At 38.9% G+C, this 20537-nt stretch overlaps 1 protein-coding gene across 1 annotated transcript in view; it reads left to right on the forward strand.

Annotated features, from left to right (window-relative positions):
- Positions 1 to 416: 416 nt before the first annotated feature.
- Arhgap18 (Rho GTPase activating protein 18) overlaps positions 417 to 20537 on the forward strand; it is a 179745-nt gene continuing 159624 nt past the window's right edge. Inside the window, exon 1 of the mRNA XM_074074960.1 lies at positions 417 to 549. Within this exon, the coding sequence (XP_073931061.1) occupies positions 506 to 549 (44 nt within the window). The 5' untranslated portion in view covers positions 417 to 505. The remainder of the gene's footprint in view (positions 550 to 20537) is intronic.

The raw sequence follows: 20537 nt of genomic DNA on the forward strand, positions 1-20537 counted from the left end.
CATCTCCGTGTTTAAAGCTACCTGCACTGAATCTCGCCCTTATTCTGCACGGCCCCTTTCACATCTGGAGATGGCGCGGGTCGAAGGCGCGGGGAGCCGCGGCAGCGGAGCATGCTCAGTGCATGGGCGGCTTTCTGCGCGCAGAGCGAGCTCGGGCTTGCACCGCACCAGCGCGCGGGGCTCGGGCCGGGCCGCAGCTGCTGTGGTTCCGGGATCGCGGATCTCTGAGGCGCCATCCGAGCTCCCGCTGAGCTGCACGTCGCACGCGGAGGCCGTCGGAGGCTCAGCGCTGCGCGGTGCTCCTGCTCCTCTGCCAGCCCTTAAAGCCGCTGCCGCGGGACCGAGCAGAAATGACAGATCAGAATCGCGGTTGACAGTGCTGGGTGGGTGACAGCCACAGCGAGGGGGCGTGTCGCACCGGCTCGGGGAGATTCTTGACGGAGCTGTAATTAGCGCTTCCCCCACTTTGGTGACTCTGGCGGCCTGCGCTCTTGACCTGGGAAAGATGGTGACACTGGTGACCAAGCTGGTCCACTGCTTTCACCGCCGGTAAGGAAGCATCTTTGCTTTTCTATATCTAGTGCGTTTATCAGCTTTGACATCTACAGCTGAGAGGGTCTTCTATCTGTGGCTTGATTCGCACGCTACGGGTTTGTTCTTAACGAAGACTGGGGCAAGGGACCTTTGGATTTAAGGGGAAAAAAGTCCTTCCTGGTGGAAGCTAAAGACAAGCGTTGGTGTTCTTTCTAACCTCTGTGTTTCTGGACTCTGAAATAGACCAGCTTGGTAGAGTTTTTCCTCCAACCTAGCGTTTAACTTTCCATTTGTAAGATGATGTTACGGGTACTTTAATTTTTTTTCTTATAAAAAGATTCCTGCCATATTCTAGAGAAAGGAACTACATGTGACCTAGGTAAACTGATACAACAATTGAATTAATTGTCAGATAATTACCATTTCACTTACAGCCAAAAGAGACAATTAATGGTAAGATTCAACATTAACCTTGATCAGCATTGAACTTAGGCTGACTAAATGAAATATTCATACTGCATTACCTGGTTATTTTTTTTAAAAGGTGTTCAGGATTTACTTTGAGGAAATAAGTAGTAGATGGGAGCCTACAAACTTAAACACATTACAAGTAATGAGCTTTCATTCTTTGAGTGTTGAGGAAGATGGTCTCTGCAGAGGCATAGGTGCAAAAGTAAAGAAACATTTTCAAAATGCAGTTATGTGTTTGTATTTTTGGAGGAAAATGTGGAATCAATCTTTAAATGGCTCTTCATTTGAAAAAAATAGAAAAGAAAAGAAAAAAAAGAGAGACTGGAGACTTTAGAAACAAAGCAAATGTATTTGACTAAATATATTTAAACACTAACTTATCAATAACTGATGTAAGATAGCATTTTGTTTCTCTGTGGTAGCTAAGGATTTTTTATTATCAAAACAAAACCAAAAAACATTAATTAGGCAACAAGAAAAGAGGAGGAAAAAGACAACGATATATGTGATGCTGAGTAGTAAATATTTGGGAAAAAGTTGGAATTTCTGGACAGATGACTGCTTTTTAAAAACAACATTTAGTGTTTCTGACTGGTTCTCTTGTGATCCCATTTAACCATGAATTAGTGACACTATCATTATAGGCAAAATGTACCCTAGGTACAAAATCTGATTCATTTCTGAATCTCTGCCTCCCTGAAGCACTTGCTGTTTTCCATGGCAGATTTGTTGTGAATGTGGAACTGAACCCCGGAATTACAACAGTCAAGGACCTGCACACCCATGTTTATTGCGGCGCTAGTCACAATAGCCAAGTTATGGAAACAATGAAGATGCCGCAGTACTGACGAATGGATTAAGAAAATGTGGTACTTGTACACAATGGAATTTTACTCAGCCATGAAGAAGAATGAAATCCTATCATTGGGAAGTAAATGGATGGAACTAGAGAACATCATTCTGAGCAAGGTTAGCCAGGCTCAGAAGACCAAAAATTGTATGCTCTCCCTCATATGCGGACTTTAGATCTAGGGCAAAAACAGCAAGGTGGTTGGACTTGGGTCACATGACAAGGGGAGAGCACATACAGGAGGTATGGAGATAGGCAGAAAACCCAAAACATGAAAGTGTCCCCACTCCAGAGGAACTAATACAGAAACCTTAATGCGACAGAGGTCAATATGAGAAGGGAATCAGGAACCAGGAACCAGTGTAAAGATCAGTTAGAGATGAATCAACTTGGGTTGTAACACATCTGTACATGGAAGCAATGCTAGGAATCTCTCTGTATAGCTATCCTTAACTCAACTAGCAAAAACGCTTTGTCTTTCTTATTATGCTTATGTCTTCTCTTCAATAAAATTAGAGATAAGGGTAGAACAGGTTCTGCCTGGAAGCAAGAGGAGTTGGGGAGAGGTGGGGGAGGGAGGGAGGGGAGAGCAATGACCCAAACAATGTATGCACATGTGAATAAATGAATAAAAAAAATAACAAAACAAAACAGAAAAGACAGTCAAGGGAGGTGTGTCTCAGCTCTGGAAAGGTTCAGTTAAAGGTAAAAATTGCAGCCAGTGGAAGCATTCTAACAGAGCTAGGTAAAAGGGACAAAGAGCACAAACTGGGACACTGCCTGTAGGAAGAAAAGGGAGGGACCAACCTACAGGCCTAAAAATTCCTATTGCTTGTTTGTACATGGGTGCTAGAACCTAACTGCTTTCAGTCAACTGGCTTTTTCTACCAAAGGGAGAAACTTCTTTAAAGTCCAATTATTTGCCTGGAAGCTTGGGGAAAGCCATTCCTTCCTTGCTTTTTTGGTGTAAATACCCAAGTGCTTTCACTAGCAACATCCCACTTCTCAGTTCTTTGCTAACCTGTGGCCAGACAAAAGCAACCTGGGGTCCTGTGTTTATTGTCTGGCCTCCAACCTTTACCTGTTCTCACTGAGGTCCCCATGCAGGCATCCCTCTTTGAAATTAACATAAGAAGTGCCCTTTTGAGAAGTTCCCAAAGACCAAGGATCTTATTGAAAACAATTGTCCCCAAGTCCCTTGCCTCAGCTTGCTTTCCATCTCTTTTTGCAGAATATAAGTCCCTTTGTAAGTGACCATTCCTATTCTAGTTAGACATAAAATGTGTTCTAATGTTAAATGCCCTAGAATATCTTCAAGTAGAAGAAGACAGGAAAAACTGTATTTCCACATTTGAATACAGAGGACAGGGAGGCAGTTCTGTCCCTTCCTTTCCTCTTCTCCTGATTATAACACACAGTCAAGAGTAAACTATGCCAGTGCAAGTCATTATCTTTCCCATTTTTAAAGGGTGTGAGAATGGTCAGGGGCCATTTCATCATCTGTGACTACCCACTATTGGCATCATTTCCACATCGCATAGGAAATGAATGATTTTATAAGCTCTTAGAATGAGTTAGTCTGTGAAGCATATGCTTGAAATATAATGAATTCCATTTTCTCCTTTCACAATCCAATAGGACCAGGACTTCATTCCTAATACACAGAACATATTTCCCTTCAATAAGAACTTGTGCTTGCTTCTTCTTTTTATTTCTACCATTATTGAGATGTGTTCAACTAGTGTTTAGGACTAGTTGAAACAAGGTTCAGCTGTTGTTTGTTCATTTGCAAAACCTAAATAAGGATATATCTCAAAAGACCATATGATCAAAAGTGTGTTTAAGAATTACATGTAGAACTTTCTCTACTATTCCACCAGATTTTTTCATTAGTCTAAAAAGCATCAATCAGTTCTATTTGTGTAGCGTGCAAGATTTTAGTCCTAGTTCTGGTCACTGATTGTTTTTGATTTAATAAAGGAATTTTCCATGACTTAGATGACTTCTAGCTTTGGTTTTAGCAATTTAATGAAAGGATAATTGTATCTACACAGAACTAGAAATACTCAAACATTAGCCGGAATCTAGGCAAGAAGCCAGAAATAGCCAATTAGTTCTAGGATCAATACGTTGTTGTCCAAGATTGCCAGGCATTTAAGGGCAAGGTTAGTCTTCAGCCTGGCCAGTGAGTTTCAGATGGTCACTGCTAGGAATACGTTCAGAATACAGACATGTACCAAGGTTTGAGAAAAGCCTGCCATTTTTTTTTTGTGACATTGTTTTGACCAAAAAAAGAGGATAAGTGTGGGCCATGGCCAGCATCCTTTCAAATGTACAAGTCTAGCTGGAATCTGGGTATTTGTATTTCTTGCTGCTGTAAGGAGATGACAGAGAAATGGTATGGCCTGTGACTTCAGGAAAGCCCTCTTTGAAGAGATGTATGATCTGAACTTGTAACAAAGTTGAAGTCTGGGATGTGGTCTGCTATCTTGGTTTATTCTAGAGATGGACATTAAGTAGTGGGGCAAGAATGGAGTGTGTGTGTGTGTGTGTGTGTGTGTGTGTGTGTGTGTGTGTGTGTGTGTGTGTTTGGGGTGTGGGAGGTGTGAGAGATAGGGACCATGATGTGGAGAAGATGGGGAGGTAGCAGATCAAGGCAGATCAAGTCAAGATGCTATTGCAGGTATGTCATTCTTGATTATTCCTTTAAAATGTTAGTATTGTTTATATTTTCAAGCTTTGAGTGATTTCACATAAGTTGCTCTATGAAAAAAAAAACGTTTTAACCCTACATATCTTGTAAATTTTGTTTTTTTGTGGCACTGGGCTTTGAACTCAGGGCCTCAAGCTTGCTAGGCAGGTGTTCCTTCTGCTTGAGCCTCTCCACCAGCCTAACACTACACTTCCTTGTCTGTTCCCAGACATCTGAAATTCAACATTCATAATAGAATAGTGTTTATCTTTGTATTCTAAGTTTGCTCCTCCTAGTGTATTTACTAAGTTAGGAATATTGCCTTTTATAAAGCATCACAAATGAGAAAGAGAATCCTCTTTAGCTGTTTCTCCTCCAGGTAGTAGGAACGAATGTCTGTGCAAATTTAAAAATCCTCACAACTTTTTCTCCTGTCCATTCTATAACTTACTACTTTAGCTCAGTTAACTCCTTTTATATGTTGCTGGCTCTGTTAAACATTTCTAGTCCAATGTAGTTCTCTGTGTCCCACGGTGATCCACTGTTGTGTTCTTAAAAGTGACCATGATAGGTTCCAGCACATATAATAATACCACATATCCACACAAACTCCAACCTTCTCAGACACACACAGTACATCTCTGTTTGCCTTCATTTTCTGTCTGTTTCCTTTTTCTCACTGTTTTCCTTGGGGTCTAGCTATGTTGAACTCTTATTTTCTTCAGTGTGTTAATCTTGAGCTGTAAACCTCTGTGCTCACTATTTCATCCACTTGGAATATTCCTTACCTTTCTCTCTAAAAAGCATAATCTTATTTATTGCTGAAGATCCAGTTCTACTGTCACCTGTCTTGTGGCCTCTTCAGAGCTTGTTAGTCACGCCTGCTGCATTCTATGTATTAATTTTTTTTCTTCTGTTAGACTCAGGTCTGTGCAGGTTGAGTTTTGATGTATGTTTCCAGGTACATGTAGACACCTAATTGATGTTTACTATGTGAATAAATGACAAGTGAATGGACACTTTCTCTTTTTTCTTAAAGTCTGTCATCCTTCATCTATAAGCAGGTTCCACATTGGATAAGTTTGTGTTCGTGGGAGAATGCGCACTCATGGGTGTGGCAAGATAATGTTTTTGTTTTTTCCCACCAAACCTATTACTTCTTAAATCTTGGAGTCTGCTAAACCACAGCCCTTAGGCCAAATGTGGCTGGTCATCTGTTTTTGTAAATAAAGTTTTATTGGAACACAACCACGCCCATTCACTTATGCATTATATGTGACAGAGTTGAGTGTTTGCCACAGAGACCACATGGCCTGGAAAGGTGAAAAGATTTACTTTCTGGTCTTGTACAGTAAGGTTTGCTAATCTTTGCCACAATATGGGGAGGGAACTAAAAGCTAAGATCAGAGTGATAAGTATTGCTTGTAGGAACATTTTCAAAAAGGTAATTGTCAGGTCCTTGCATGGAACAATGCATTTCTAAGATTTACGTGCTCTTTTATAGAAACTATAAAAGAAAACCTGGTGAAAGGTCTGGTAGCTTTGCTTTACTTGTTTTAATAACACTAGGACAATTTTGACAAAACTCATTTTTGGATTAAACAGTTATTCTCAAACTTTAACATGAATCAGAATCACCTGAAGGGCTTGTTCTCCCCTCCCTCTCCCCAATACACACATTCTGTCCCCTGTGAGTTTCTAATTTAACAGGTCTGAGTGATACACGGAAGTTGCATTCAGAACAAGTTCCCAGTTGCTGCTGGTGTGGCTGACTGAGGGGCCACTTTTGAGAATGATTAGTCTAGAACAGGGGTTCTGGACCTTGAGCTGTATTTCAGATTCACCTTGGGAGTTTACAGATTTCTTATTTTAAACATGTGCTTGGTTATTACCCCAGACTTAACTCAGCATACCTAAGGATGTTCTGCATTTAAAAAAGAGTGATTCTGAATGGCACTTAATTGTCGTGCTTTCAGAACTATCCTTATAGGTTTTGCTGGGTAAGGTGTGTATGAGATATTCTCAGTGTGGGTTTGAAGCATCAATTAAATAGACCAATAACGTCAGTAGCATCTGGGATCCTGTTTGAGAAGCAATAGATACAGATCTCATTACATTCTCAATTTTAAGAAAAAACTTTGAATTGAAATTTTGTTGATTGTATGGAAGTTGTATTTGTCAGTGGACTATAATGTAAATACAATCCAAAAGTACACTGTGTTCAATTCAGCAAAATTCTTTTTGTTAGTAAATTTGGTAAGCATGAGTTTGTAAATTTGGGTTTTCATTGTGCAAATTTGATTGTGATTCTGTATCAGAATTTCCCTTCCAGTTTCCTGGAAAGTGAGATTTTATTTTGAAGGGGAACGATTGGCTCACGTTTTGCTGCTCTTCCATGGTGTCACAGTGCCAAGTGACTTCTAGAAATGGTTTTCTCTCCAGGCTCTTCCTACTTAGTATGCAGGGAAAAAGCACCCTTGACAACTACCTAAGATGATTTTGAAACATGGAGTGGCCTGTTGCCACATGCATTTGTTTAGAGAATTAGTGGTCACTCCACTGCAATTTCAGCATTACTGTGTGGCCGGCCCTGTTAAGTTTTTTTTGTTTTGTTTTTTCTTGCCATGCACTGAAGCTGAGTACAATTTTAGAGTACAAGTAAGGCAAAACAACAGTAAAATAGTAAGTGTAAAAGTCCTTGGCAATTTGCCATGGTCACAAGAATGGTTGCCAATCATGGGCCAAACAGAAAACTCTTAAGTACTGTGTTTATGAAGGGCAGGCATTTCTGCCATGCTGCAGGCCTGCATACATTTTTGTTTTTCTTTGGTCTTAACAGGATAGGAGTAAATACTAAGATGTGGGTTTTATAAGTCCCCAAATCTATACAACAAAATAGCCACCAACTTTTTAAACTAAAAAAATTGCATACTATAGACTCATGATTATTAATGTGAAATGTTGGAAGATGAGTTTGACAAATGGCTTAACAATAATAATGTTGTGTAGTGTGGAAGAACTCATTTATTACATGCATTTGAATTAATTCAAGGGTTAGCCTCACTGTTTTCAGTATTTTTACACTTTTTCCTTTTTAATTTTCACATTTCATTAAGATTAGAAAGGATATTTAGAGCAAAGTAGAAATGAAGATCTTTTCCATGGATATCACTTGCAAAGGCTTCCTTCAGCTCTACAAGAGACCTTTTGTTCTTAAGGGTTCTTTTTTTTTCCTTTCTGCCTTCCTAAGCGATCCTCCCGCCTCAGCTTGCAGAATTGCGGGGACTAGAGGTGCAGACCACCACACCTTTCTTCCTGAAGATTTATTTTTATAGCTTCTAGAAAGCCATAGCTCCTAGGAAAATCCCAAAGCAAAGGAAAATGTTAATTCATGGTTAGTGTTAATGTTTTAACTGTCTTCAGCATACTCAGTGGAAGTGCAAGGTCTAATTATTTATTTGACTAGAACAGCTTATTGGACTCATAAATATATTTTGAATAGCTCATCAGTTTTGCTTGTTGAATTTCATTTCTCAGGTGGGAAGTTCTAGATTCCTTGCTTATTTTCAGGCTAGGTCAGTGTCATGGCTATAGATCTGAGGGCCCTCCTTGTTCTGAGAGCAAAATGAAACTTTTTTTTTTTTTTTACATTGCTCCTAGAAATGTAGTTTAGGTTAGTGTATTCCCCAGATAAATACACTTTGCCTACACTCAGATACACCTTCATCTTGTTTTAACGCTTTGCTGTTGCTTTCTTGAAATTCTTAATACTTTTGAAACGAAGGGCCCTGCGTTTTTATTTTGCTCTAGAGCCCCTAAGTTATGGAATTGGTCCTGCTCACGTGAACTGTATTTTATTCATCTTTAGTTTCCTGTAGAATCTTAGTCTGATGCCTGACGCACAAATAAATGAATGAGACCGTCTGTAACTCTAGAGCAAAATGAGGTGCTTATTACTGCTCTTTTCCTTGTCTTAGGTCACTGGATTCCACAAATGACTTCAGACATAATGAGCTAGGTGGGTGAGTGGAGTTGGTCAGAAGTGACAGTACTGAATGAACTTTTAACAAATACACATTCCCTGGGCCCACTGCAATCATCCTCAATCAAATTTTCTGAGACTGGAGCCCAGACATCAGTATTTCTAAGTCTCCTTAGATGTGATGGTGCTGGTAAATGAGTTGCCTTTTTCCCCCAAGGAGCTTTGCAAGGCTGGCAGCTCTGTGCCCAGCTGTAGGTGTACATTCTGGTTGAACAAAATGAGTTTTGTCAGAAAAAGGCTTATTTTAAAGGCTATCAAGTGAAATTTAGAATTCAATAGGATGAAAACCACTAACTGTAATACATCCAAGTTTAGAATGATTCTGTGTGATAGACCAAAGCCAGCATTTGTTTAATCACTCATGCTCCATCAAGAGGGATGTGATCCTCTGTGCAAGTTATTCTCACAAACTCCCAGGAAATGAGGTGAGGGCTGGCCTTAGAAACCATGCTGTGGTAAAAAGCACCAGCCTGCTGCTACCCACTGTCTTCTTTACAGGTTTGGCAAAAGGAAATTTACCTCCAAGTTGGTGATCACAGATGATGGTCAGTCTAGTTACTTTAGGTATAATTTTGGTGGTGGGGTGTGTGTGGGTCTGAATTAAGTTATGAATGTGGACTTGTCTCTCTCACAGTACTTAACGATGCATGGGTTTTCCTTCAGAGAGCAAGGATTTATTACAGAAGTGCAGATTGTGTGGATGTCTGGGTGAAAGAGGAAGATATTTGTGAGGTTCAAGTTTCAGTACATAAACTTAACTTTCAACATGATGGAAATGTGCAAAGCTCTCATTGCTGAATGACAGCAGCTAGTCGGTGAGAAGACACATTAGAAAGAAGTTTCAAAAGGAATGGTAGAATTAGCTTGAAATGTCTCTGACTCAGAGTGAAGTAGCATCCTCAGAATTCAGAAGCAGAATGCTAACAGTTCAGTATCAAACCGTTGTCTGTAAAGAGTTTTCATATTCAGACACACTTGTTAACTGAGGCATGAGGAGAATGGTCAGAATGGTTGGAGACGTAGAACTGACAATAACTACGAAGGGTATGAGAGAAAAGTTACCCATAAAAAGAAAGTCATTTTAAAACCATTAGCATAGTCTCCGGTCTCATTCATTACTCAGTAAATGTGTTCTGAGCTCCTGTTAGGTGCTAGGGACCACTATTCTAGGCACTGGGGTCACAGGGGTTAGAAGTGGATTCATTCCTGATTTCATGGAGCCTGAATTTTGATGGGGGAAGACAATAAATAAACACATCATGGTGGGACTATAAATTAGTACAGCGATTAGGGAAAACAGTATGGAGGTTCCTCAAAAATTAAAAATAGAACTTCCATATGGTCCAACAATCTCACCACTGGGAATATATCCAAGGAAAATGAAATCAATATGTCAAAAAGATATCTATATTCCCTTGTTCATGTGGTATTATTCACAATAGCTGAAAGATGGAATTAACCTATGTATACTGATGAATAAATGGATAAAGAAAATGTTGTATAAATACAAGCGTAATACTATTCAGCCTTAAAGGAAATCCTATTATTTGCAACAACATGAATGAATCTAAAGAACATTATTATATTAAGTAAAATAAGCCAAACATAGAAGACAAATGCTGTGTGGTGTCATTTGAATGTGGAATTTTAAAAAGTCAAACTGTAGGAGCAGAGATGAAGGGTGGTTACCAAGGGTCTAAGGTTGCAAAGGATGATGGGTTGATGAGGTAATAGAAAGCCCATTAGAAGGAATAACTTGAAGAGCTCTATTGTCAACATGGTGACTACAGCTTAAAACAATTAGTATAGTTTTAAAAATTGTTAGGAGATTTTAAGTGTTCTTACCACCAAAAAGATGACTATATAAGATAATCCATACGTTAATTAGCTCAACTTAAGTATTACACAATGTATACATATTTTGGAACATGGTGTAAATGATATATTTATATAATTTTTGTCAAAAAATAGAGAATAATTAACAAAGACTTATAAGTATAGTGAAGAGAATGCAAACCATGAAATATTATGGACCTTATAAGGAGTGGGGAAAGACATGGGGATGTCCTCTTTGTCTTCCTTTTACAACAAGCATAGCTACTACACTAACGGATTCATTTCTCAAGGGCTCAATTAAAAAAATTTTTTTTTAATTTTCTTTTTAAAAATAAAAGGGGGAATCCATTGTGTCATTTACAAAAGTACTTACAACATATCTTAGTTAAATTCACTCACCCATCTTTCTTTTTTATCCCTCTTTCTTCTTTTCTTTTTCTTTTTTTTTTTGTGGTTCTGGGGTTTGAACTCAGGGCCTACACCTTGAGCCATTCCACCAGCCCTATTTTATGATGGGTTTTTTTGAGAGAGGGTCTTGAGAACTCTTTGCTCTGGTTGGCTTTGCACTGCAATCCTCCTGATTTCTGCCTCCTGAGAAGCTAGGATTACAGACATGAGCCACTGGTGCCCGGCTCTTTCTCCCCTTCCTTGAATAGTTTCAACAGGTCTCATTGTTCCATTTTCATACATGAATACATAATACTTCCATTATATTCACCCTCCTTCACCTTTCCTTATGCGCTGCCCCCTCCCACTGGTACTAATCCCTGGACAGGACTTATTTTACCTTCCTGTCTTCATTTTTTAAAAAAAGCAGTTTGTTAGTTTATGATAGTTGCACAGGGAGTTTTATTGTGACATTTCTATAAATATAAATGTGTGTGAATATATGTATATCTCAATTTGGTTCATCCCCTACATTATTCTCCTTTCTACCTTAGTCCCCTTCTTATGGTATTTCAACAGGCTTGAATGTTCCATTTTCATACTTGCATAGAAAGTATATCAACCATATTCACTTTATTTACTCTCCCCCTGCATTACTGCTCTCGCCTTAGCATGACCTATTTTATATTCTTGTCCTTCATCGTTTAGGTATCTACTTGTCGTTCAGTGGGATTTTTGCCTTGGTATTTTACCAGTAAATAGATTGTGCTTAAGTCAATCTAACCCTCCTTCACTGTGCTTCCTCACCCTTTCTCCCTATCCTATGTTGTTCAACAGTTTTCAATGTGTTTCGTTGTTCAAGAGCTCAATTCTAGAAACTATGCTTGGCCACAGCATTGTAGACTTGGTGTGCAGAGTGATTTATGGAACTGGTGGAGTGGCTCAAGCAGCAAGAATGCCTTCCTAGCAAGGGTGAGTTCAAACCCCAGTGCCACTTATAAAAACAAATAAACAACAAAAAAAATCAGAGTGATTTATTGGGCTTACACTGTCTATCATGTCAGCACTAAAATTATGCAAGTAGCCCCTGTCTGTTGATTATTGTGTTAACTGAATGCTAAAGAAGGTAAGATTACCCTAATTTTGCCATTTTCATCTTTCTTATAACTATGCTTGGCTAACTTGAGGAAAACAAAAACTAAAATGCCAGTAGTTGCTTATTACTATTAATAGTTAGCTTTACTTGTGGCATGTTTCTCTTTGCTATGTATTTACTAAAAGAACTTGGGACTAGCTAAAGCGTAATTAAAAAGATGATATTTCAATCAATATTTAGATGCTATAGAGTAAGTAAAAAAAGAATATGTAGAATTATTCAAGTGAGTTGTATGGTATTATATATTTTTAAGAGATGTAATACATTGTATTTTGATGTGTTATTTGCACAAAAATAGATAACTTAGTTTTTGAGATCTGAAACAGATAATATCAAATCTTTTCCCTGATATAGTTGGCGTAATTTTTAGAACACTAATTAGAGGATACAACAGAACAAAACCTGCTGTGTTTGTGTCCTTCCAAAACTCATAGGTTGAAATCCTAACCCCCATGGTAATGGTATTAGGAGATGAGACTTTTGGGAGGTGATTAGTTCATGAGAACAGTGTTCTGATGGTTGGAATTCATGCCCTTAGAGAAGAGATCCAGGGAGATAACTAGCTCTTCCACTAAGGTAGAGCAAGATGTCACGTCTTTAAACTGGAAAATAGACCCTCACCAGACACTAACTCTGCCTTGATCTTGGACTTCCAGCCTCTAGAATGGAGAGAATTTTCTGTTGTTTACCTAGTTTATAATATTTTCATTATAGGCAGCCCAAACATATTAAAACACATCCTTAGTAGACTTATTTTTGATTTTTAAATAAATTCTTAGACTTACTCTACAGAGTAAAAATATTTGCTTTTTAAGTTATATATATGTTGAATTTTTTGAATTCAATTGAATTCAGGGCCTGTGCATGCTAAGCAAGCAGTCTACCCCTGAGCCACATGTCCAGTCCACATTCCTGGATTTAAATCATTTTTGTCTCCCCCCTAAAACACACCAACTCTGTGAACATATTCCTCTAAAGCTTCAGCTCCTCATCTGTTCAGTCTAGAAAATGGTCACACTCTCCTCCCTTATGAAATTGCAATATAATAGCCAAAAAGCACATGGCACAGTGGGAGGCACAAAGAAAGAAATGAGGGAAATGATACTCTAAAACAGAAATACCTCTGTCCAAAATATTTTTCAAGACGATGTTTTAAATAATATATTAGAAACGCCTTAAGTATTTTCCCCGTAACTTCTGATTAAGGCAATCAGCCTTTGTACTCTAGTAGGCTTTTTATTTTTACACTTTTGCTTTTCAAAATGTAGGTTTTGTTGAATCCAAGTGGGCTTCCAATAGTGTTATTTAGGACACTGAACCACATAAATGACTTGCTGTTTTGCTTTGATCCCAGCTAATATTTAACAAGCTCTATATATGACGTGCCAGGAACATACACTGGCACACTTATTCCTCACAACAAACCAGTGATAGGTATCAGCATCCCTGCTTTTTAAAAATAAACAATAGAAATTTATTTCTTACGGTTCTGGAGACTAGGAAGTCAGAGATCAGACTGTGAGATGGTCAGGTCTGGTGAGGGTTGCAGACTGCTGACATCACTGTGTCTCACAGGGCAGAACGGACAACTGCCATCTTTTATAAGGGCACTAATTCCATTAATAAGGGTTCTGCAGCCTCTCTATTTGACAGATGTTGAAACTTCCAGAGAAGTCAAGGGGAAAGTCTGAGGTCACTTAACTGGTAAGTGAGAGTGGGAATTGGAGCCACCCCCATCAGCACCACAGTGACTGCTCTAGCTCCGGACATTGAAGGAAGAACTGTCAGGAGAAAGGACACTAGTTACTGCACAGTTTGTATCTGATACATCTGTCTGGGTGCTGAGCCAGCAGTGGATTGGCTTCCATTTTATAATGATACTCATTCAGCATTAAAAAGACTGTCATCAATTAACTGTACTCGTGGTTCACAGTCCCTTTAACAGAGACCTTGCACATTCTTCTTAAAAGTTCCTCATGACAACCCTATGAAGTAGATGACGATGACATATTTTTACCCATTTTACAAATGCTAGAACTGCATCTGGGTAAAGTATAGAACTTGCTCCAAATCAGAGTTAATTTTCTTACACCAAAGTCACTCTGTTTCCTTTAGTGAACATTGTATATATCAGTTTTGTACCACTGAACTACTGATCACGATGAATAAATAGTAAATAACGTCAAGAGGTTAAAATTGAGACGACTCCCCAGTCTCCCAGAAAAAAATCTAATCCTAGATCTATCAGTAATTGTCTGTGTTTCATCTCTGGGAAGCAGTGAACTCGGTTTCACGTGAAAAATGAGGGTTGGGCATTGGACTAGATGCTCTCTTTTGAGATTTTTTTTTTTTTTCCGTCCAGGATTGGGTGCTAGAATTCAGTTTACAATTCCCTTTAGTGCCACTAGATGGTGCATGAGAACAAAAGAGATGGGCGACATTTATAGCATGTATGTAACCTTCATTTCAAATTGTGACAGAATTTATTTTCTGAAGTGGATCATTGGTGATTTCAGTCTACTAATAACTAATGTAAAGAACACCTGACCTTCTGTTTTACCGATATAAAGCTCTCCATTATCTCTAATTTGAGTGGAACTTGATAAATCTAAGTAGAGAGTCAGTTCCTTATGTTTGACAGAGCATTAACTATCCAAATCCCCTGGCATCATTTCGATTAAATGACTCTGGCCTGAACTATAGCAAAACTAAAGTGCACTGAGCATATGAAAAAGATGACAGAGTCAAGGAATACTCTTATGAACTCTATAAAATGAATTGCTACACCTTTCTGGCTTAAAATACGTTATCAGTAATGTAGGCTTTTGACATTACCTAGGGCACAAGCACATAACCAAAAAGCTCCCTGGCTTGATCCTTATCACTCCAAAAATAAAAAAGTGTATGCATTTAGTCTCTAAAAGTCTTTGTTTTTCGTTCATGAAACTTGAAGTCTTTGGGTTCCGTGCACTCAAATTATTTATATTTCAACCATTTCTCAGAATTTTTCCTAGTTCCTTTTGGGTGCTTCATTTGAGGCATATGCAGAGAGTCTAGGGAGGCGGAGTAAAAGGTCACACACAGAAGATGGAACACCAGGGAAGGAGATCACATGGGTGGAGACAAAGGATGAAATTCAGATGAGATGTCTTAATGAGGTCCAGGTTGATAATTTCACCTCACTTTCTGAATGTCCCTAAAGGCATAGAAATAATGGCTGTCATGGTAAGGAGGATTAGTTTAAGCCTTGTTCCTTCAAATAAGCAAAAATGTAAACGTCATTTAGAAACAGGTTTCATGGAGGGAATGTCCCAAGGGGGCCTTTGCTTTTCACAGCTATGTAAACCATTAAAGGCCAAACACTGGTAGGAAAGATGGGCCAGTTGTTTTAAAGCAAGTTTTAGAGTCAATTTATTATGTACCTACTTGTGATCAACATTTGCTAGTATTCATTTGTATTACCTCATTTAACTATGCTACCAATTCTGTGCGGGAGTGGGTTTGATTATTATCTCATTTTATGGATAAGAAAACTGAGGTCAAGTAATAAGCTCAGAGTCTCATGGCTACCAAGCCCAAGAGCCAGTTGTATCTGATTCTTACTGTCCAATCTTGAGCCACATCAGAACGATACTCCCTTGAGATAAGTGGCATTTGAAGGCCAGGATTGAACATTTCTCTAGCTCTTCTGCTTCTTCCTCACATCTGTAATCATGTCCCTCCCCGACTCCAGCGCTGGATCCCAGAGACATTTTTTTTTTAAAAAACCATTTTCACCATATCTTATTATGTCTTACAGATAAGATGATGCTTCTGATATTCCTAGCCAGATAAAATAGACTTTTTAATGTGTAGGTGCTGCTTTCTTGGGCTTTGAACCCAGTTCATCTCATTCATCTCCCAAATTGTATGCATAGCAATTATTAAGCAACCTTGATTTTTTTTCTAATTTCTCAGTGGGCAACACAAATATGAAAATCTTCAGGATGGGAAATATATCTTCTCTAAGCTCCAGAGCATCTCATGCCAAGAGGGCGCCCACCTGCATGCTGACCTGTGCCTAAGAAAGTTAGTCATAAATTACTTCTTCAAAGTAACCAAGGGGTGAGTGGTAACAGATTATGATGATGTGTTATTTTGGTGCAAGCTCAAGGGGGAGAGGAAAGTGGAGAACTGGCTGCCGCTCATCCCATGCTAAATCTTGGATTCTTGAGGCCCCACACCTGAAGACAGTAACCGAAAGTAGAGCACGTAATTTTTAATCAAAGCTAAAAATTATTTCAAGAGAGTGTTATAATTAATACTCAGAAGTTCTTAGAGATCCTTAAATGAAAGCTCGAAAGGAAAGGTGAACATGGCTTAGAAAACCGGGTGAGTAATTAACTGCAGATGAGAACGCAGTTCTGCAGGCTCCCTTCCCCCACAGGCCTAGGAGACAACGGGAAGCAATTTCTAATGTGGCTGAGTGTAAGCTGTTTTCTATTCTTATTAGTTATTATGAAACAGAACCTGTTTAAATCGAGGAGCACCTCCACCCTCGTTTGTATTCTGCATAGTCTGGTTATGTCCTTGATCAATGACATCGGATTACCACACAGCTCCTTTCACACCTTTCTCCAGCTGTCATGATCTGTATTTATTTTTGCAAGATTAGAACAGATTTGTAACAGTGATCTCTTTTTGTTTTTCCTTTTTTCCTAATGGGAGTGCCAGGCAGTGATAATAAAAGTTCACACTTGGTTCAAGTGAAAGTTCAAGGTAGAAGACTGCAATGGATCTTAAAAGTTATTTGTCCACGCTTCTCACATATTGGGGGGAAAAAACCCAAAGAAGTTAAGGTACTTGGCCATGGTCACAGAAGAGGCTTGTGTAGAGCCAGGACTAGAATGCAGGACTCTTGAAGCTCAGGTTCGGGATTCTTCTACCATAACCACATTGTTTTTGCAGTAATTGGCTGTAGAGGAAAAAAAAAAGCAAGCAGTTAATTTGCAAACCCTGACATCCTGTTAATCCGATTGGCCGATTTTTGTGTTTGGTTTCTACTTGTGACATGAGACTTAGAATGGCTCTGTCCATTATGGTGCTCATCTTCCGACTGAGCTCTTACTTTCAGGAGAAGATAGATGTAGAATTAATCATATTTTCTTCCCAGAGAAAATGAAAGCATTCTTGAATGAGCTAGGAATGTATGCTCTTGACATTAATATTACATACAACAACATTTGTGTGCTGTGTTTGCGACTGAAATAAAACCAAATGATTGGGATGAGAAAGGCCATGGAGTGAAACAGGCAGGATCAGTGTCTGTCAGAACTCTCACATAAGCCAAAGGCAGCCCCCTGGGGTGCGTGTGTGTTTGTGTGTGTGTGTGTGTTCATGTGTGTACGTGTGTGTGTGTGTGTGTCTCCCCCGGGAGCCTCGGCATGGAAGGGTTTCCATCATACTATGGTGTGAATGTGTTTCTTTCTGGTACTGGTCCTTTTAACTCATAGTGAATGGATGGATTTACAGTGGACCTGGACAATTACTACCAGTTTACAGTAGCGCTAGAATATTCTGCTTTTACTTCTTGAGTCATCCTGGAGAAATGCAGAGACAAACAGTTCTAGATCACATTCAAGGTGACAAAATGCTTTTTTTAAACTTAAAAAAATGTATGTATATGTTTTTCTGCACTTTTTCACTTGGAGGTTCCAGATTAATTTCATTCTCTTGCTCTTTTTTAAAAAGTAAAACTAGTATTATGAAATATACTAAGATTTTTGACTCTTTGAATTAACAGCAAAAATGGAGGGCTCACGGCCTGTAATCCTAGCTACTCAGGAGACAAAAATCAGGAGGATTGAAATTCAAAGCCAGCCCAGGCAAATAGTTCTTGAGACCTTATCTGGAAAAAACCCAACACACACACCCAAAATCAGCTGGTGGAGTGGCTCAAGTGGCAGAGCACCTACCTAGCAAGCATGAGTCCCTGAGTTCAAACTCCAGTAGCACAAAAAAAAAAAAAAAAAAGAGAGAGAGAGAGAGAGAGAAAATGGAGGGTTGGAAGATTCAAGTCATTGTCTTGTGCTATGACCTTGTGTACCATTGTACCTGCTCTCCGTGGAATTCAGAGGCTTCAAGACATGTCTGAATTCCAGTTTTACTACTTGGTATCTGTATGGAAACATGGATAAATGAGGTAACTTCTGTGAGCCTAAATATCTCCCCATCTCCGTTCACTTTAGGTAAAGTACCTAGTGCACAGTACGTGCCATACATGTGAACCATAGCTGCTGTGTCAGCCTGTCTAACACGATATTAGTAGAGAAGAAAGAATAGACTGAGGGGTGTTTGTTCATGTGCAAGCAGTATTAAAATCTAAGTGTTGAGATTCACCGCAGAGGGAAAATGTTGGAAAAAATGTTCAAAAACACGTGAATACTTACTCCCTAAGACCTCCAAAGAATTGCTGTGATATAGTAAAGAGAACCGGATTCTTATTTCTGCTCCCAGATCTTGTTGAATTAGAATTGGCTTTGTTGTATCGTTATAATCTTTCTCATAGAATTTGCTCCCCATTATATTTTTTCTTTTAAAGTGATCTCTTTTAAAAAGAATCAAGATTTCCTCAGAATGTTTTTCGCATTTATATTTGGAAATGTTTTATTGGAGTTAATGTCAGGGTTCCCTGTCCCTTGCAATTAACACAAAGCACCTTCCAATTTGAGGCTCGTTATTGGGAAGCCAAAATAATTCATTGCTCTTACAATTAGATTATAACCTGTGACAGTCATTGCCTGATGAAGAACTGGCCTTTGAATTTTTTTTTTTTTTAATTGAACTGGGGTTTCAACTCGGGGAATTGCTCTTGCAAAACAGGTGCTCTACCACTTGAGCCACACCTCTAGTCCTTTTTGCTCTGGTTATTTTGGAGATGGGAATCTCCCAAACTATTTGCTCAGGACTGGCCTCAGACTTCGCTCTTTCCTATCTCAGCCTCCCAAGTAACTAAGATTTTAGGCATGAGTCTGGCTCTGGCCTTAGAATTAAGTAATGGAAATCCAGCAGAAGACAAGCTGACTTGGAATTATAAATACATCTATTGACTATAGATTAACCGGCAAAGTTAATTTCCTAGTAAAATACTACAGGTAGATTTGGATTCCACATATAAAAGAAAGTCTGCAGTATTTTTCTCAGTCTGGTTTATTTCACTTCATGTGATGATCTCCAGTTCCATCCATTTCCTGTCAGTGACAAAATTACATTCTTCTTTATTGTTGAATAATATTCTATAGCATAAATAAACCACATTTTAAAATCCATTCATGTGTTGCTTGGCACCTAGTCTCATTCCATAACTTGGCTATCGTGAATAGTGCTGCAATAAACGTGGGTTTGACCTGAGCATGTGGGAAGGGAAGAAGATGATTGAAGTTTATTGTATGCACACATGAAAAGGTCACAGTGAAACCCATTAAAAAAATTTACAAGGAAGTTAAAATGGGGTCTGGGGACAGGGATATAAGAAAGAGAAATAGAGGGGGTGAAATGATTGGTTTATATTTTATGCCTGTACGGAAATATCATAATGAAACCCCTCACTTTGCACAATTACTATATGCCAATAAAATAATTTGAAAAACACTGCAAGTAAAGATGGACAAGAAGTGTGGTGCTAAAAATAAGAGCATAAGTGGCTTAAAAGAACAACGCTCTGGTTCCCTGAGGGATGGGGCCCTAGGTTCTGGAAGGGGATAGTGGAGGTGGTTCACGGACATCTGTCCCCCTGATACAATAGCAGGCGTTCTGTCAGCAAGGATCAAAAGTAATTTTCTTGCAATGTCTATGTGTTGATTTTTTTTCCTCTCTCGTCTCTGTTTTCACTTTTTTATAGCAAAAAAAAAAAAAAAAAACCAGCAAAAATATCTTCCTTTTCATATAATTATATGAAATGATGTTCACTGTAAAATACTTAAATGATAAATGTATGAAAGTTAAAATCACTTGACAGTAACTACCATTAATATTTTAATGACTGACTGGCTGGTAGCAGTGGCTCACATGTGTCATCCCAACTTGGAAGGCAGAGATCAGGAGAATCATGGTTTGATGCTAGCCCAGGCAAAAAGTAAGTGAAACCCCATCTCAGTACTAAGCTGGGTGCGGTGGTGTGCACATGTGACCCTAGCTATGCTAGAGGCGTAAATAGAAGAATCATAGTTCAGGCTGGCTTGGTTAAAAACTCGAGACTGTATTGGAAAAATAAAACAAAATGGAGTGGAGTGGGTGTGGCTTGAGAAGCAGAGCTCCTGCCTGACAAGTACGAGGCCCTGCGTTCAAACCTTGGTACCACACACACACACACACACTTAACAATCTCGCATGATTCTCCTTATGATATTTACTGTGTAACTTTTTCTTACCTACAGTCTTTGCCCTTCACCCCCATAACCACTTTCAAAACAAAATTATGCAAAAATAGGAAATTCATATTTACAACCTGCTCTGTGTGTATTTCTCCTTGCTCATACAATACAGCCATAAATATATTTTGGGGTTTTATGAAAACAACAATCTCATACTA

This window comes from Castor canadensis, chromosome 1 (assembly GCF_047511655.1).
Source record: "Castor canadensis chromosome 1, mCasCan1.hap1v2, whole genome shotgun sequence".
NCBI classification, from domain to species: domain Eukaryota; kingdom Metazoa; phylum Chordata; class Mammalia; order Rodentia; family Castoridae; genus Castor; species Castor canadensis.